Source organism: Apiospora phragmitis (genome assembly GCF_038363925.1).
Source record: "Apiospora phragmitis strain CBS 135458 chromosome Unknown utg000002l:1.0-5516284.0:1.0-5523493.0, whole genome shotgun sequence".
NCBI classification, from domain to species: Eukaryota; Fungi; Ascomycota; class Sordariomycetes; order Amphisphaeriales; family Apiosporaceae; genus Apiospora; species Apiospora phragmitis.
In genome coordinates this window covers 4,879,247-4,898,027 of record NW_027117400.1, presented here as the reverse complement: position 1 = coordinate 4,898,027, position 18,781 = coordinate 4,879,247, and the positions used below count along the sequence as shown (strand labels likewise).

The 18,781-nt window shown below is 53.2% G+C and overlaps 6 protein-coding genes across 6 annotated transcripts; 3 read left to right on the top strand and 3 right to left on the bottom strand.

Annotated features, from left to right (window-relative positions):
* Positions 1–1,992: 1,992 nt before the first annotated feature.
* On the top strand, positions 1,993–2,826 carry PG994_002287 (uncharacterized protein; the record flags this gene model as incomplete). Its single annotated transcript, XM_066853696.1, has 2 exons — positions 1,993–2,018; positions 2,217–2,826. 2 exons carry the CDS (start codon positions 1,993–1,995, stop codon positions 2,824–2,826), a joined length of 636 nt encoding a protein of 211 aa, XP_066721837.1.
* A 1,518-nt stretch (positions 2,827–4,344) lies between these two features.
* Positions 4,345–5,630, top strand: PG994_002286 (uncharacterized protein; the record flags this gene model as incomplete). The annotated part of the gene is given in 4 exon segments (XM_066853695.1): positions 4,345–4,583; positions 4,674–5,072; positions 5,083–5,108; positions 5,140–5,630. 4 exon segments carry the CDS (start codon positions 4,345–4,347, stop codon positions 5,628–5,630), a joined length of 1,155 nt encoding a protein of 384 aa, XP_066721836.1.
* Positions 5,631–7,030: 1,400 nt separating this feature from the next.
* On the bottom strand, positions 7,031–9,085 carry PG994_002285 (uncharacterized protein; the record flags this gene model as incomplete). Its single annotated transcript, XM_066853694.1, has 6 exons — positions 7,031–7,303; positions 7,596–8,115; positions 8,204–8,420; positions 8,489–8,534; positions 8,655–8,940; positions 9,000–9,085. 6 exons carry the CDS (start codon positions 9,083–9,085, stop codon positions 7,031–7,033), a joined length of 1,428 nt encoding a protein of 475 aa, XP_066721835.1.
* Positions 9,086–9,688: 603 nt separating this feature from the next.
* Positions 9,689–10,960, bottom strand: PG994_002284 (uncharacterized protein; the record flags this gene model as incomplete). Its single annotated transcript, XM_066853693.1, has 1 exon — positions 9,689–10,960. One exon carries the CDS (start codon positions 10,958–10,960, stop codon positions 9,689–9,691), a length of 1,272 nt encoding a protein of 423 aa, XP_066721834.1.
* A 1,529-nt stretch (positions 10,961–12,489) lies between these two features.
* PG994_002283 (uncharacterized protein) lies at positions 12,490–13,569 on the top strand (the record flags this gene model as incomplete). The annotated part of the gene is given in 3 exon segments (XM_066853692.1): positions 12,490–12,548; positions 12,607–12,807; positions 12,822–13,569. The coding sequence occupies 3 exon segments, from the start codon at positions 12,490–12,492 to the stop codon at positions 13,567–13,569; spliced, it is 1,008 nt and encodes a 335-aa protein (XP_066721833.1).
* A 2,718-nt stretch (positions 13,570–16,287) lies between these two features.
* PG994_002282 (carbohydrate esterase family 8 protein) lies at positions 16,288–17,662 on the bottom strand (the record flags this gene model as incomplete). The annotated part of the gene is made up of 3 exons (XM_066853691.1): positions 16,288–16,862; positions 16,959–17,175; positions 17,264–17,662. The coding sequence occupies 3 exons, from the start codon at positions 17,660–17,662 to the stop codon at positions 16,288–16,290; spliced, it is 1,191 nt and encodes a 396-aa protein (XP_066721832.1).
* Between the last annotated feature and the right edge of the window lie 1,119 nt (positions 17,663–18,781).

The window sequence follows — 18,781 nt, the reverse complement described above, 5'->3', positions numbered from 1 at the left end:
GACGCCTGCAAAGAGAGCGACGTGATGTCCAGCATCTTGACCTTTTTTATGACGGGAAAGTAGAAGGGAGAAGATGTTGTGTCAACCGGTCGCGATGCGCTGAGCTGAGCAGGCGTTGGGTTGAGATTGGAGAAGAACAGAGTGGTTGTTATTCTCAGCAAGTGGTGTTTTTTTATTTTCCAAGCGACAAGCAATATTGCTGCAGATGTTGATGAAGTAAGTGCAGAAAGAGCGAGGCGATGAAGGGAGATGGTTTTGTATCGTCCTGATCTTGGGTCGACCTGATGTGATGTGTGAGGTTGACCTGGGACGGAATCGATGTTGAAGAACGGATGGCTATCCTCCTCATCGACTAGCAGATGTTTTTTTTTGCCAAGAAAGAAGGACGGGGTGGCTGTTGTCCTCATCGACTGATGATTATTTCCAAGGCACAAGCAATGATGCTAAGTTGATGAAGAGTAGGTAGGGAGATTGATGTAACGAGAAAAAAGATGTTGCGTTGACTTGATGCAATCTGCTAGGTGGATTTGGCACAGATCGACGTTGGAGGAAAGGAGTGTCGTCTGCCGTCCTAATTACTGACGGGGGGTTTTAAAGGCAGCAGTTAAGCAGAGCAGTAATGGAAAAGTGAGGATCTCGTGTCTAGCAGAGGTAGTCGATCGAGTGGGAAATGTTTGCTCTTGACTTGACGATGCCTGCACCTGCAGCTAGAATAGGTGTAGGTGGCCAACCACAATACGGGGCTGAGCCGACGACGTATGAGCTTGTCTTCGCTAACAATCAAATTATGAACAATCCAGAAGGCTGTAGCAGTAGCAGACTATCCTACAGACAATCAACTGATGACGTTTACATCACCCCTACTTCCCCGTACGGTACTTCCTTGCTCTCCTAGACAAATCTCAAATCGTACTCCAACGACAGTGATGCATTCTACGAATACCGCGATGACAGCATATTGAACGTCCTAAGCCTAACTTCACTCTTCCTAATAACCGTAGCGAGCCGCATGCCAAGCGGTATATTAAAGAAGAAACCTCGTGGATTGCCATTGGGATGCGAAGAGTATTGTATAGGGAATATCACGTGACATAAGAAGAATACCCCAAAAGGGCTGCACAGGGGTGCCGCCATTCAAGCTGTCGACCCCAGCTTTCTGCAGGGGTCAAAATCTGAGCTGGAGCGCAATCAGGCTACGTAGGTAATTCTAGATTTCAGGCGACCCAAATGTAGAAAGTGCTCATTGGCTACTTCTAAGTAGAAAACATGACCGCGTAAAGGAGGGCGGCTAGCAGGAGCCTCACAGGTCCCATGCCTGCACCATCCCGACAGTGACACCTAGTTGCCTGAAGTAAGTGTCACGGGCGTCTGCAAGACCAATGAGGTGATGCGCGGCAACCACGTCACTGAACACAGCCGCAGCCACAACAGCACTTATTGGAGCGGTACAGCCGCCTCGACTAAAGGCAGCCTTATAAAACGGATATGATCCTACACAAGAGCAAAAAGAGGCACAGCCGCATCTAGAGCGGTATACACTGAGCTGGGCTGAGGGGTTGCGCTAAACAGTCACCAAAAGAAACAATATTGGCTCAGTCAGCCGAGGAAGCCTGACGTCCCGACAGAGAGGCGGGCGATAAAATATAATTGCTGCTGCTGCCAGGGCTTTCTCCAACAGTACGAAACTCACCAGGCGCACAGGCACATGTTTAGAAGGTGACACTTGAGGGTACCTGCATATTACATGTAACCAATGACTTCTAGTAAAAGGGCACCGTGTGCATGCAGTTGGAGACGCCGGCAAATTGTCTCCACTTTGGTCATTAGTATATGGAAAGGCGGTTACTCAGTCGTAGCCTGATACCAAGACCTGGGGCTCCGTGTGGAGAATAATGGCCGTGGCATTGCCTTTCAATTCAGCTGGGCGTCGCGATGGCTGACCTAAGAATACTAATTACACACTAGGGGAGGGCGCGTATTCAGCCTTACAGGATGTCTGTAACGGTGGAAATACCCAAGTACAGTGGCTCTCCACGACATGGCAGCAGTTAAGTTGCTGGAGGTGTATATTAGGAAGCTCTTCTGCCTCGAAGAAAATTTCTTCATCGTCCAACTTGGCTCCAACATAACCTCTTGGAAACCCAAAGCTAAGGCCAACATGCAGCTAATACAATTGCTGGTACCTCTGACACTAGCCGCGCTGGGTAGTGCGGCAGAAGCCACGACGACGACCTCAACCAACTCTGGGCGGCCTTCCCGAACTACAACGTGCTGGTGTGGCATAACCAAAAGAGCCAGTACCACCTCAAGGGCGCGCGGCACGATCACTTCGAGGTCACCAAGACCATCGCCGGCACCTACGGCTACGAGATCGTGGTCTTCGAGATGGGTTCCTTCACCCTCGAGGGCAGCCAGGACCCGAAGGAGTGGGGGTGGCGCGGCTGCAAGGATGACAAGAACCCCAACTTCCTCGGGCCCCATATCGAGTTCTGCAACCCCAACCCCAACAACGCGACCACGAGATATGGGCAAGGGTATGGAGAACAAGACGGCTGGATCACATACCCAAGCTCCGTGGGGGTACCAACGACGACAGCGCAGCCTGCTACTGCCGCAGCTGTCGTGGCGGCAGTGGTAGCCCTGTGTTTCATGATAACCCCACTTGGTGCTCCTTTCTTCTCTTCTCTTGTTACACGCAACAGTGTTACTCGACTGATGCGAAGATTGGTGGCCTATGTATACTTTATTGCGACATCTATTCTACATCTTTCCCTTACGGTTGGCAGGCTATATATTGTCCAGAGGGCATCGCGGGACTGCTTGTAATACACTCGTCTCCTCGAAGAACTTCTACAGCCAGGCTAGAAGCCCAATGCAACATGTAATGAGGGCGGAGTAGAAATCACTGAGCTACTAGGAGTTGTTTGATGACAACCTGAGAAGAATTACTTGGATATACTGATTAGCCCATGGGGAGATCTGATGCTTTCGTTTCTGAACTGCAGTGAGACCAGTACCGGTTGTGAAATGCATACCGATTTCAGGTGTTGTGGCCGATGGTGACGGGAACATCGAGTTCCTACCAGGAGCAGCAGTCTTTAGAGTTGCGCCTCTTTATTACATTTGGTTGGAGGTGTCTGAAAACGGTCTTCGAAGTTTCCTTGACCGTTGTTAATCCAACATCTCAAAGACGGCCCTACCCAGCGGCTTAGAAAATCCCCTTTAACTTCACCACGGTCTTGGACGTTTGCGGTGACAACTACCCACAGAGGGTCGTGGTGAGAACAGAAGGGTCGTTACTGCCCGGGCTTGGGTCTGAGTACCACTACTTCCAAGCATAAACGGAGGTGTCGCCCGTGGCGACGAAGAACCACAGGCTTGGAGTGTGTGTATGAATCGGTATGCTTGTGCCCTTGGCCTTCGCGATGCTCGTGACTTGGTAACATGTGGCCAATAAGAGCGCCATGAGAAGTTACCGGGCTCTATCACGAAAGCACATTCGCACTTAGCACTGAGGCTACAGCCACATGCCATTTTGATACAATCGTTGGACCTCAAGCAGACGCAAAGGCCCTGCAATCCATGATTGCCATGCAAAAAGCACACCAGCTCTCGCAGTGGCCTCCAAATTTACATTTGCGAGTGTTGGGCACGGAGTCAATACCCCGATGGATCCTAGCCTGCTATTCGAGGGATGAGTGCTTTGTACTGGGTAAACCCGTGGCAACTCCAGGTCTCAAAATCTGTAGTTCGGGTATCTAGGGCTGGTACCGTAAAGTGCGTGTCGGTGAGAAGGTGCACCGATGCGAGCATCAGCCCATGCCAAATGTGATGTGAAATCGACTTGTGTGGTCATGTGACTCTGCCGGTATGTGTTTGTTTTTGCTTGATGGGGATAATGACCATAATGAACCGTTGAACGGGTCAGCTTTCTTTGGACATGGAAGCAGAACGTGAGGTTGTTCATCCGCGGCACGCCGGGCACGCCGGGGACGGCGAAATTTCCTTTTTAGTTGACCTCGTATTAACGTTTCGTACTAACTGCCTCGGGTCTAAATAGCGTCGTTAGGATCAGATTAGACCGGGCACATGGTAGCGAAAAGAGAGTTTCCGTGGGGCGCAGCCCCCTGACAAGTGACGACGCTAGGATATACCCGGTTCACGAGGTCCCAATTTTCGCCCCTATATTGATTGACATGGCCGCACTGCCGGTCTTATCATCGTGGGATAAAGCATACACATGAACCGCTATATAAGAGGTTACCAGGTAACCGGAGACTATTAATCCTTCATCACAGCAAGAGCTCATTCCGCCGGCACTTACTATCGTCTCGCCACCTCGACATGGACATCAACATGGCACGCGTCGCTCGTTCCGCCCTCGTGGCCGCCGCAATGGCCCAGGCCGCCACCGCAGCCGGTGTAATAGAGATGCCCATCACCTTCCGCAACAGCTACGCCATGGTCAGCGTGGAAACCGGAACGCCGGGCGAGGAGCATTTCCTGCTCTACGACACTGGCAGCGCGTCCACGTGGATTGCGGACAAGCAGTGCGCCCAGGGCGGCTGCCAAAACATTAGCGGGTGAGTTGATGTCATTATCCCGAAGCGCGCGCCGTCGTCACATCTTTCCCTCTGCCGAGTGCTATTAGCATACTGACTACTTATTTTTAGCTTCCCTCGTGTGGGCTACAACCTCAGCGCCTCGAGCACGGGCGAGCAAATCAGCCCCACGGCCACCGTCGACTACCTGGGCGGCAACATCGCGGGCCCCGGCGTGCGCGACACGTTCCGCGTCGGCGACACCACGTGGAACCAGACGTTCCTAAACATCGCCAACAGCTCGATGGCGAATGTCCCCGGCGACGGCTTCCTGGGCCTGGCCTTCGACACCATCAGCGACGGCGACACGCACACGGTGCCCGAGACGCTGCTGGGTGCGGGCGTCCTGGCCGAGCCGCGCTTCGGCCTCTACGTCGGCACCGAGCTCAACGACACCCACGGCCGGCCGGGCGCGGGCACGCTGACGCTCGGCGGCTCGCACGAGGACAAGTACATCGACGGCGACGTGACGTGGCTGCAGGCCATCAAGGGCGGCGACCCGGCCGAGTTCCAGCTGTGGCGCGCGGCGCTGCTCAAGTTCTGGGCACCTACGCGGGCGGCGACGGCAAGCCGGTGACGGGAGGGCGCAACTGGGAGGGCCAATTCAAGGCGTCGGGCGTCTTCGACACGGGCGCGGGCAAGATCTCGGTGCCGAGCCTGGACGTGTACCTGATTTACCAGTCGATCGGCTGGGACTGGGGCGCGATCCTGAGCGGCGACCACATCCCGGCCTGCAGCGAGTTCAACGCCTCGTGGTCCGTCACCTTTTCCTTCGCGGGCGAGGCCGAGGGCGAGTACCGCGACGTCGTGTTGACGGGCGACCAGCTGGCGCGGCCCGGCTTCGCGAACCGCGAGGACGCGTGCTGGCCACCGTTCGAGCCGGGTAACGACGACGGCTTCTTCCTGTTCGGCACCACGCTGCTGGACCAGTTCTACACCGTCTGGGACTTTGGCGGCAGCAAGCCTGAGGAGTACAAGCCGCGTATCGGCTTCGGGCAGCTCAAGAAGGAGTACAAGCCTCGCTATTAGCTAGCAAGGTTAGTTTGCTCGGGAAGGAACAGTTCTATATAATATTGAGTTGTTTGGATCCATAGCCAGATCTTATATAATACAGAAGAATTGGAAACGAACCATGCTAACGGTCCTACACACCGAAGAGTCCACTGTCTCTAAGATGAAAATTAAATAACAAGACGAAGGCGAGAATATAAATGTCTCCAACGTGGTCTTTATCGTGCTGACTGGATTCCGAAAGTCTGGGAGAGCGCCCTCCAGCTTGGTGCTACTAGAGCTGCCGTGGTTGGGGAGACGACTTGTATCACAATCACGGAGGCAGATCTCCCAAAGGGGTTATCAATGGGCCGCTGAACCGACAGATTTTGTTACCTACTAGACATAGCAACTCGTCAGCTCTCTACGTTGTAACCGACCTCACTTGAGTCAGGTCCACCTTGCTTGGTCATGGATGCCCCTGAAGCATCACTTGGCTTGAGTGAAGGCGGAAATAGTACAGGGGACCTTCCGAATGCCATAGCGGAATGATTTGTTATTTGACGATACGTATATACCTATATACATGGAAGCATAAGAGAGACCCGAGAAAAGCTTATGGCCTCTCTCGTCGTGGTACTAGGCCCTGGAGGAGGCAGCTCATACCTATCCCTGCCCCTCACTACAAGAGCTCCCCTACATAGTCACCATCAACTTCTTACCCGATTGTCTGGATTTCGATTGTTCCTCTAGCTCGTTGGGGCCTACGCACAAAACGGGTGCGTACTGCCCATTGCCCACACTGGCAGCTACCTAGCTAGCTGCCCTTAATAATTCCTAATAGATGCTATTTCCTATTGACCATGGGATGTGGTGGTCCAGCTGTTAAGTAAAGAGTGCTGCGATCCATTGGGCGAACCAAGCTAGTACCTGGGGGAGCATATTGAAAACGGCAGCCTTCCGGTTCCATTCCGGGCGTGGCCACTTTTTTTATGTCTTTTCATTTTCACTCTCCTGCATACATATCTGTCTCCTGCAAACGATCTTTCAGCCCTTCTCATGCGAATCAGGTATATTCCACTAGGATCTATTATTTTCTACCGTGAGCAACCTACTGAGGCCTTACAAGTGTGACTGCTGATAATGGCATTTGGCTTCTGTCTACAACTAAACTTCTTGCTGCTGCTCTACTTGTCTACATACACATCCACCCCAGTCTTCTACACTCAACTCCCTCCCATCTCTATATCCCCCTCATTATCTTCATCCACATCGTCTTCCTCCCCACCTTCTTCATCGGCTCTTCCCCATCTTCGTCATCCTCTTCGTCATCCTCTTCGTCGTCGTTCTCACCATCATCACCACCACCACCACCCCAGGCGCCGCCGCCATCGCCATCGCCACCATCATCATTGTTGTTGTTTACAGGCTTGGGCACATCAGTCCTCGGGTCGATCTCGACCAGCGTGGGCATCGCCCACTCCATAAACCGCAGCTCCCGGGCCGCCCGCAGCAGCTGTGCGCCCCCGCCGCCGCCGGGTCTTGCTCGTTGGTGTAGACGTAGGGCGGGCCGAGAGCTCGACCTGCTTGGTCCACGAGACGTTGACGTCGCTCCGGTAGTCGCGCCCCATGTTGGCCCGGTGCCTCTCCAGCTCGCGTCGGGCGTTGGGGAGCATGTTGTCGAGAAGGTGGGCCAGGTTGGGCTGGTGGGTCTATGGGGGAGGGCGTGGGAAGGCGTTGGTTAGCAAAGTTGGTCTTCCCCGTAAATCATTATTCTATTGGAAACTCTTTCTGATCTGTTTTCAATACGGAGCAACAATTGATTATTGCGCACTCAAGCCATACTGTCTTTTGTTCTCCTGTCTTCTTTCTAGGGCCGTCATTTCAAACCCCCTACTCTCTGAGAAGAAGGTGGTAATCCGCCGCTTTCCCGACCACCAAAGTAGATAGGGATTGCTTAATCATGAAGGACGCATAGCTTTGAGTTTAAGTAACAGAACTTACCCAGTTGTTCACCTGAAACCAATTGGCGTCCGTCACGGTGGTCTCGATGCCGTTGTTCCGCATGTCCGGCCACTCAAACTGCCGCAGCCACGCCTCGAGCATGGCCGAGAAGTGCCGCTGCTGCCCCGCGGGCAGGTCGTGCCTGTTCGCTTCCCGCGCCGTGAACCGCTCCGGCGTAACTTGGTCATAGTTCTGTGTGTAGGCGTTCTCGTGGATGTTGGCCTGGAACATGCTCCGCAGGATGACGCTGTAGGCGTAGATGTCCTCCCAGTCGTTGAGCTGGCGGATGGCCGGGTGGGCAGCTATCGTCGCCTCGTCGAAGTCGAGCAGCACCGAGGGCTGCAGGTCGGCGACCGGGTCGCCGTCGCGCGCCGCGATGCCGAAGTCGCCGACCATGACCGTGGGGAACACGTTCTGGACCTTGCCGCGCCCGGCGAGGTGGCCGCCCCGGTAGGGGGCCTCGTAGTGGAGGAGACGTTGTTCACCAGCAGGTCGCGGTGGTAGATGTGCTGCCAGGCCCCTGGCCCGGGTTCGCGAGGTTGGCAATGGGGGTGGGAGTTGTAGTCGGCAAGATCCGGCCGTCGCGGCCCCGGCCCCGCTGGAGGAACGCGAGGGCCTCGCCGAGCTCGACGGCGACATGCCAGATGAAGTGTTCGGGCACCGCTTTGCGCTCGGCGTTGTACTTCTTGATGAGGTTCTCGATGGTGCCCCCGTTGGCGTATCTGTTTCCGAGCGGGGTTTGGTTAGTAAAAATAATTTGTGGATGGCATTTTTTGTATTGGGTAGCAGAGTCTAATGTCATCACTCGCTTGATAAGGAAGCAGCCTACGGGAAACATAACGAGTACGTCTTGTCATCTAGCCGCTGTCAAAAGCCGAGGTGGTTGAAATAACTTGCGTTGGAAAGAGTCGGCATCACGTTAGCCCTCTCCTTATGGATCTACATGCTCGTCCAGATTAGCTCGTGCAGTAAACTCACGTCGCTTAATCCCGCGGAAGAATTACCGCGAAAAGCTCCAACATTGCCCAGCTGCTCTTAGGAACACGACGTTTCACGTACCGTCGAAAACCTCAGCTCAGGGGGCAGCCGCGTAACGAAATTCTCCCGCATGCCCCTTTGGTTGATGCCCCTCTCCAGTATCTTGTTGACGTAGAGCTTTCCTGTCTCGACCGACTGGACGATGTTCAGGTTGCCCCCAGGTACGAGCTCTTTGACGAAGAGGAAACCCTTCTCCGCCACCCCGCCGGGCACGGTGTTTTCGTCAGTTTTGGGTTTGCCCGTGGTGCGGAAGTGGGGGAGAAACACGCCGGCCTGGCGGTACTTCCGTGACACTGCTGTCGACATACTGGTCAATTCGTACAACTACCGGTCAAATAAGAGAATAGTTATATGATTGATACATACACAATGCGACCAAAGGTCACTCTCATCATCCACAGATCAGGGTGCGAAATCAAGTGATATCGTCTGAGTTCCCGGACAAAGACCATATTGTAAGTCAACCGCATCCGGGATATGATTCTCGATTGGAAGTAGCACGGAGTCTGAACAAAGGGTCAGTGGCTTGGGAAAAGAAACATCAGCAATCGTACATTCCAACTGCATTGTGAACCAGCTTCTCAATTGCCAAATACGGTTTATAATGTAGATCAGATAGACCAGTAGCAAATCCAACTGGTTGAATACATGATTGACGGACTCGCTGAGCTCACCCTACGAGCCATATTTGGGAACAAAGAAGATAATGATCAGAGGACTGGCTGCGTTCGCGAATAGAAAACATCGCACCAGTAAAGATCGATCTCTGCAAGTGACACTGTTCAATGGATTAGTTGCATTTGAAAGCAGCTGGTTTGTGGTGGTCATACTTCTTTTTGACAGTCCTCCTGATCGATCATTTTTGGTAGTTTAATTACCTCGGGGTATTCTGATCATGAAGCATAAACCGTAATGTACATCCGTAAACACCAGCTCTTTCTCTATCCTCGCAGTCGCACTCGCCCAAAAAATGCTAGTGTGGACTGGTTTTGGCCAAACCTGCCTGTAGCGGCAGCTCCAAAATCATGCAAGTGTCAAGCTGCCTTCAATCCAACTCAATATCTCTTGCCCGGCTCATCCATATTGCCGTGACGTGACGACCTGTTCGCCTCCGGCTCAACCGGGAATTTAAACGGATAAGTCGACTCGTTGAAGCCGCCAAATCTGACCGGAAGCGAAGCTGGCTGGTAGAGAACCTGGCTAGCTCCCTCGTTCCCGTTCAGCTCCATCCTCTCCATCATCCTCGTGATGTCTGCTTGCTTCGCGTGGCTCCTCGTGTAAACCCTCCGCCGCGAGTTCCTACTCTTAGCCAGGTGCGCAGCGTTCTGGCGATGCTCCAGCTGCTCGTAGTCCCATTCGCACCCCAAGACCCAGAACTTGACCTTCTCGGGGTTGCTGTGTCGTGTCTCGGGCCTTTCCTTGCAGTAGGCCACGTACTCCGACCGCACCCAGTCCAGCTTTCCGAAGACCTTAGAGTTCAGCTGGCAGTCCTGGGGGTCGAGCTCGTAGTAGGTCCGGCCGCCGCTGAGGAACTTCTGGCCGCCCGCGATGCCGTGGCCGGAGCTACTAGGACCAGGCCAGCGCGGGGTGCCCTGGCTCAATCGCGATGAATCCTTGGAGACGGAACGGCGTATTGTGTGAAAGTCGACAAAGTAGAACCTCTCCAGGTTCTTGAATAAAGCGGCAAACTCGTACAGGTGGTGGTGAATGTGTGGCTTAACCGATCCATGCACGTGGCCACACAGTCGGCAGCGGCGCCTATTCTCATCCCACTCAGGATGGTATTTTATGGCCAAGCGACGGACTGCATCGAGTTGTGTCTGGTTTAGGTTGTGGGACCACACACCCAGAACGTGGCTCGAGTAAAGATCCGGGTAATCGATGCAGATGACATCGTCGGAGCCTCCCAAGGATATGAGGCGGGCGCTATCCAGCACAAGGTTTCCTGGCTTGTTGGTCGACATCTTCACCAGCGCGGCCGCTTCGCCACACGACAAGGAGAGCATAGCCATGGTCTTGTTTGCTGTGATATAGTACGAGAGATCGGCTGCCGGCAGAGGGTAGACGGGCTTGAGAGTGGCAGAGTAGAGCGGCTTGGCGTCCCTCTTGCGTTCCCGGGGTTGGCGACGTGATCTCAGGAAAGACGCAGCATCGCCGCCCTCCCAATCCGAATCATCGTCGGAGTCTGGGCGACGAGGCGGGGTCCTTGTGGCCTCGAACTTGAGAAAATGAATGCCGGGTACGTAAATGACCTCCTTCCAGATCTTGTAGCGGATGTCATAGGGCAGGTTGAAGAAGAGGGGAAATCTCTCGAGGCCTGGCGGCATGCTGAAATGGAGGCGACGAGTTCCCGGCGTGCTGGCCATTCTCCGGAGCCAGAGACGTCGGGAATACTCTGTTTGTAGCTCTGGTTGTAGCTTTTCTTGCCCAGGGACATTAATGTTCAGCACACCCTAAATGCAATCGCTAATGAAGTCCTGCATCGGTGGCTGGGGATTGGTACTTGGATTGAGCACCCGCGAGACCGCTTGGCGATGATCAGATGCGAAGGCTTGCTCTCCAACAGTGCCGGGGCTGCTGGGGTCAATCAGTCGTTGGAAAGGAAGAAGTTGGGCGTAGGAATCGAAAAAGAAAAGAAAATTAGATATGCCGAACGTAAGGTTGAGGGGAAGACGAGGGACAAACGATGCCTGACTTGATTCTCGTCAAATGGGAATCGATGTCGTTGATTTTAGGTTGCGGTACACACATTCCCCCTCCTCCAGCCATCAAGGCTGCAGAGCTGAAAGTCCAAGCCACAGAGCAACAAACATTTGACTTCAGGCCAAGTGTGGTACAGTAAGCACAGGCAGGCACAGGCAGACGCAGACTGTCGGCTAATTGGGAGTGCGTGATTTCATTTCCTCAATCTCTCGGACTTGCTTGGGTTGGATTGAAAATGAGAAAATTATCAATCAATTCTACGTGCAACTGACTGTCAGTTGCTCTCTAACATTTCCCTCGCTCCCTCCCACCTTTCCCAGTCGTCTCAGCCCAATCCACTGACGTATTACATGTACGGGTACATCATTTCGGATCAGAAACGCCCTGATCGTAAGGTACATGTATGGGCTGGATGCATGTGGCGCCCGGTAACGCAACATCATCCCAAGTCCCAGATACGCTAATAAGATTAGGTGCATCAGTTAGACATGGGATCAGGTAGAAATTGCACTCAATTGAACATTGCAATGAAAGAGACAGCTCATCCTCAATTGACTTGGGCAGGCATGAACACCTGTCTCTTCTCCACTTGCGACAAAAACTGACAAGTCAATCGTGTCGCACCACGACGCCGACTGCCATTTGGTGGCAGAGTCGAGTGCAAATTCCCTTCTGGATTGGATGGCGGTTCGAAACCACCTTGGTGGGCACACTGAAGCTAATCCGTTGGTGGGGTCGTCCGGACAGCATATGATCAATAACATGACCATCACAATTCAAATCAATACGAAGTCATATCCGTTAGCAAAGTTGAGATTTCGGTGCATTCAATTCGATAATTCCTAGTAGTTGCCAGCATGTGCCAGCAACATCATGGCGAGTCGACATACTCCGGCAGCATCTCCGGCGATTTGATGATATTATGACCCCGCTTCCGATAACGTTCGGATCCGGGGGCAGGGAACAGGGGTGAAGCAAATTTTCTGGTATCAGGGACAATCTCAAGTAAATATGCAAAGCTGTATCACGGGTTAGTATTTTCCTTTGCTTTTCAAGCCTGTGAGTGTTTGGAATGTTCAACCACAGAAGATCATCATGAGGTCAGCACAGCTCCTTCGCAGCGCCTGCCATTTCTTGCGGTGCCAATCGCCGCATGTGCCCGACAGCCGCCAGAAACCTCATCATCGACACTGACATCTTCAGCGACGTCGAGTAAGTGTCCATCTAAACCCATTTCAGATGCATAACCTCTGACTTTCTCTCTTCGCAGTGACACCGGCGCCCTGCTTCTAGCCGCCACGTCGCCGAAGGTGAACCTGCTCGCCGTCAACATCAACGTCGGCTCCACCTACTCGGCCCTCGCCGCCTCCGCCATCCTCGCCCACTACGGCAAGGGCGACGTGCCGATCGGCATCGTGCGCCCGCTGGCTAACAGCAGCTTCTTCGACGACTATGCGTACGAGCTGGGCGAGTACGCGAGCAAAGTCGCGTACCACTTCGGCTCTTCTTCTTCTTCTTCATCCAATGCTTCTTCTTCGCATCAACCCAGCCTACCCTGGCCGCCCATCAACGCCGAGAAAGCCGCAGATCCCGTATCCTGTACCGCTCAACGCTGGCATCGGCCCCCGACGGCAGCGTGACCATCGCGTCCATCGGCTTCTTCGAGAACCTATCGAGCCTGCTCAACTCGACCGCTGATCCGTCGTCGCCACTCAACGGGACCGAGCTCGTGCGCTGCAAGGTCGAGCGCCTCGTCGTCATGGGCGGCATGTACCCCCGCAGGCCGCGAGTTCAACTTCTTCGGCGACGACCCCGCGCTCGCGGCGCACGTCGTCAACAGCTGGCGCGGGCTGACGCCCGTCGTGTTCTCGGGCGGGGAGCTGGGCGGCAGCGTCATGTCGGGGACGCGGCTGATGATGCGGGAGGAGAGGGATGGGCTCGTGAAGGATCCGGTGGGCAGGCGTATCGGTGGTACACGTACGGAGCGCCGCGGCCGTCGTGGGATCCGCTGACGGTGCTGTTTACGATGGATGGCGGGGTGGGCGAGCTGTTCGAGTACGGCAACGAGTTCGGGTATAATCATGTGTTTCCGAATGGGTCGAATGCGTGGGTGTACGACGAGGCGGTCACAGATCAGCGGTTCCTGAAGTTGCGTGTCAGCAATGAGACGGCGGCGGCGGAGCTGGACCGACTGTACCTTGCTGGTGCAAACTCCGCAAACAAGGGCTTCTGAAGGTACAACTAAGTCATGGGCTTCTGAGAGTTTTGGGTTGCACATCGGTCTGCTAAATTCTAAGATGGGCAAGTTGCTACATGCTTCAAAATTAGCTCCTGCTCCGCCTGCAATTAAGTGTCATGCTGGAAGATGCTTGAATTCAGTCGGCCGAACATGCGAAACGCGCAACCAATCAGCAGATCAACATAGCTCCAGGAGGCGAGTTTCAACCATTACTTCCATCCTCAGCATAGCAATTGTCAATCAAAAGAAGCAGGAAATCTGTTGGTCACAAAAGACGTCATTTAATATCGTTTGGTGCTGTAGGAGAGTTGACTTGGAAGATTCTTGGCTATTGTTATTGTTGTTGTATTGATTAGCGTCGGGGCGATCCGCCGCCTCGCTGCTACTCGTTGCCTCCCAGGCGGCATCAGGACGTGTTGAGCTGTGACTACATGCTAACTAACCCCTTCACTTCTGCTCTAGTGACCATGTTAACATGCATTCCCATCCAACAGTGTCGCAATGTGATTTCCATGTTTCTGCTGGCAATCTCCCTCGTCCCGGTGAGGGTAGCGGATTCTTGGCTGTCAGCACCTTGCCATGTCAATTAGTAGCAAATCCTTACAAGGTCTCAGTCAGTACTTACCAATGCAAGATGCCAAACAGCTCTGGTGGACAGCTCGTAGCTCACGAGGGCACAACACATCTGGAACAGCACACATGTAAGAAACAAACACGAAGATTTCTTCCTCATGGCATTGCACGAAGCAACCACCACAAGGAAGAAAAAAAGTCTTTTCTGGGTTTTTCTGTGGAGTTTGCCCGCCATCCGTCCCGGTAGCACACGAAGTCTACCACTCCAATACTTGACAATCAGCCCGCAAGCCAAGCGCCTCCATTTTTGGCCAAGCTACTGTAAGTACAGTCAAGCTACCAGGCCGGTCGTACAGAATGCAGCCTCACAGCGGACTACAAACAGCACGGTGGTAAAAGTAAGCTCCTCGCAGTGCAGACGTGACGCAATAGGCTGTACACAGAGCATTTGATATGAACAATGTGCAGAGGCCCGCTCTTTCGACAGTCGGATCACTGGAGGGGGGGTTTCTTTTGGTGGTGGGGGTCTGTACCATTATGTGATTGTGAACCAGAGCTTTTGGCGTAAGACAATGGACAGGGATCATGTCGGCATAAATCAGACGGTTTCGAACGGTGGGAGGAAATCGTGAGGTACATCTGATTGCTTCTCTGAAACCGAACCGTCGAGGCTTTTTGTGCATGTGGTAGTGGGTCATCCAACAAACCAGCCCTAATCTTAGAAGACTGCTAATCCCGCAAGAATTGGGTGGTGGCGTGCCAGGCGCGCAGTGGGGAGTTGTCCAGGCTGGAGGAAACCTGGATATTGCTCCGCCACGACTTTTTTCTTTTCTGGTGGATCATCCGGACGCCAACGGGTGTGAAGACCACGGTATCCTAGCAGAGTGCAGTCTGTCACAACGAGGAGAGTCTGGAGCCGTTGGCCGGGCATGCTCACAAAGAGCGGAAACGCTGCTAGAAGACCTTGCAATGCACTACCCGGGTCATGCTGAGCGCCTGTTTCAAAGGACCCCGCCATCCAATGAGAGTTCCCGCCCAAAGGCACTTGACCCGAAGGCCCAGAGGTGTGTTTTTGTTTGGGTTGGAATGGGTTGAGATGTTGGAAGAGATGGGAAGGAAGGGTGAGATGGAAGATGATTAGCAAGTGGGTGGATGTTGGTACAATGATGGGACGTTAACGACGATGACTTGTTGAAGTTGAATAATTATCTTGACTACATGCAAGATGACAAACCAAAAGAATGTTGGTGATGTGGGTTGCTGATATTGTTGACATCAAGATGATTGATGCTGACTTGACTTGGTATCAGATGGATGAGGGTGGAAGGAAGTCAAGATGAAGAAGAAAAAGAAAAAGAGGGAAGATGGATGACTGTATGTGTTGGATGGAAAGTCGAATTGGATGTGAGAAGAGGAAGAAGGAAGTTGGGAACTGGGAGGGAGAGAAGGCATGAATTTATACCCTAGAATCTGGGCTTGGAGCTGGCCGGATCAGTAACTCCCCCCAGCAGGAAGCCAGATCAAGTGACAGTCCCACGGTGGGAGCCAAATCAGAAAATAATAATTATGAGATCCCTGGTTTTTGATTGGTCAATCCAACAATTCCCAGCTCAAATTTTGATTTTGTTAGGCAGTACTTCCTAGGCACGTATCCAAGTTCTGCTGAACTGGGCCACTTGCCCACAAATCACTTGTGCTTCACCTGAATACACGTAGTAAATTGCTAAGTACGTACTTGTGTACCTTTCTGATTCCTGAGTGGGATACTCCTCACACGAAAAACTGAGTGTTGCTGATCTAGCAGCTTAGGTAATTGGCCAGCTCATTCATCAGCCTACTCTCTGTCCTTTTAGTATGCTTGCCAGATCTCTCGGCCACTCGCCGAATACGAAAATGCCTGAGCTAACTGCTGGTCTACTTTGTTTTGATATAATTGCAGTTGTGTCACATCATGGGTGGGATAACCTGCTGCTTTGTTGCATCATGTTTGCAAGAGTGTAGGCATATGATCAACTTCTCCTTGGCATGATGTGGAATAGATATGTATCACAGCATTCCTGTCCATTCCCAATCGGCAAACCTTTGACTTGAATTGTAATGCTGCAGTAGATGATTGCCCGTCCTTCGGCCGTGTATTGTCTAGACACATTGCGAGTACCAGTCATTAGAGACCTTGCAAGCCCCTGAAGAACAACAAAATGGCCCAGAGAAACCTTTCCCACCACATTGCCCATATGAAGCCGCACAATCCCCTCCACCATTGCCAGGAGTATCCGTCGACGCGTTGGTCCCCGTCGTCTTTGCTGTGGTAGTGGTAGTAGAGGCTGGCAGTGGTTCATCAGCAGTCGCCCCTGGATAAGCACCGTCATACCACGGCTGAGTTTCGTAACTCCCGCCCAGCACCGACGAGATGGACACCGACGAGCTCAGCCTTTTGGACCAGCCAACCCGAGATCCCGAGGCCCCTGCTCCCGTATTGGCATACTCCCCGTAGTAGATATTGCCCAGGCCCTGGTCTCCGTCCCAGACGTGCCAGCCGGCGCCGTTGATGACATTGGTCATGGCCGTGTTCTGGAAAACAACGCGCGAGTACGTACGCCACGGCCTGCCCAGGTAGTAGCTGCCCGCGCCGACGGATTCGCCGGAGGCAGCGCGAATGTCGCACTTGTTGAAGACGTAGTACGAGGGATTGGATACCGAGTCTCGGCCATTGGCTATTTGTTTTCAATTCAAAGTCAGCCGGTCAGATTCTTCTCAGCGCCTGCATGACTACCATTTCAGACATCGATTGAGAGGGGCAAACTTCTTACCAGTAATGTAATATCCTCCATTCCGTACTCGGATGTCGCACTGCTCGAACCATGACGTGGCATCCTGGCCGAATATGAAGTCCGTGGCGCCGGTGATCATACAGTTTCTGTAGTATTGACTTCCCTTGTTGGAAAGGAGCGTATCCTGGAAGCCGTAGAACGAGCAGCCGTAATAGCCACTACTTGCTTGTGCGCTGAGTGCGATAGCTTGAGAACCCTTTCCAACTAGAATTTGGTCAGACTTGTGCGGTACTACGTCTATCATAGATGCTTGCTTGCTCCGCAAACACTGAAACGGAACTTACAAGAGTTGACCACGTTGAGATTGTAGACCTTGACGTTGGCAGCCGCCACCCGCAGCGTGCCGCTCTTGTCGTTGTTCCCGCAGCCTTGGCGTCCTTGTTGAACGTGACGGTCGCCTTGTTGCCAGCATACGAGCCCGTGTCGGTCGTGTAGCCGTAGATGGTGAGCCGGGCGTTGCGCTTGGCGACGAACACCTGCTCGGTGTAGGTGCCCTGGTCGACGAAGACGCACTGGTCCGCCGTGGACGAGGTTGAGAGCGCGTCGAGGGCGGCCTGCACGCTGGTGTACTGGCCGCCGGCTTTGGCGACGTGCAGGCATCCGGAAGGGGGCGAGGTGCGGCTGGCGGCGAGAACCACCGTGGCGGCCCCGGCTAGGAAGAACGTCGCAGTGAAGATCTTCATTGTGACTTTGCAATAAGCTCGCGATCCCTGCTAGTTCACGTAGATCCATCCCCCCGGACGCTGCACAGACTGGCGTAGGATGCGGGCCCATCTTATGGAGCCCGAGTGACGTGAAAATCCGGGGAGACTGAGGGGCAGAAATAAAACTGGCACAGGAAACCGGAACATGGCGGCCCTTGGCTAGATTCGGCGCCCCCACTCACGCCGGATAAAGGGAGGCATCTGGGAAGCGAGGAAGAAGTCAGAATTCAATCAGAAAAGGAAACCGTACTCTTGGCAACGAAGCCTAGATCTCCCTTCCCGAGCTTGGCAATTTCCGTGCTCTTGATCTATTGGTGGGAAAAGTGGCACCGCGGCCCATGGTCGAATTTTGCATGTAGTTATGTTGCATTGGACTGGAGACAAAACATCCAAGTCGACTGACTGTAGTTCGTGAGCCAGATATGTCATACGGGGTTGAGAGCCTGAGCACAGCTATTGGCTGTACATGTGTACATGTTGATCGAGGTCCTCCGGGGAATATCGTGCAACTCAGATTCGGAATCAAAGACCTTTGCAATCATGCCAAAGTAGCCGGAGAGCCTGCTCATATTATCACCAATATTGTAGCAAGTGAATACAATCAGAGGTTATGGTAGGAATCATGAGACGGCCTAACGTGATAACGTGAAACCGACCTCGTGTCTTTCGCCGACGTACTAGAAGCCCTCGTCCTGGTCCAACCTATTTGAACCACCCTCTGGTCATCCCTTTCAACTTCGCCTCAGCTCCTTCATACACTCGACCGCAGTCGAACTTTCGCCCTTCAGCTACTGTGTGTATTCTACATCGACTTGACGCAGATCAACCACAGTCAACCTGTCAAGGTCCACTCTAGCAGACCATTGTTCTGTGATAACAAACGGCCAAAATGCTGGTTGGTCTACAACCCAGATACGGTAGACTGCTTCTAACTGATATCATGTTCAAAGATTTTGTCCGTTGCCATTGCTCTGCTGGCTTTGCTGGCTCCTTTCGGCGCAGGTCGACCCGTCGGTCCTTCTGCCCTCGAATCTTCTGCCGAAAGTAATGCGACAGAGGATGCCGACCACGCTTCCGTTTATGAATACCTTCTTCACG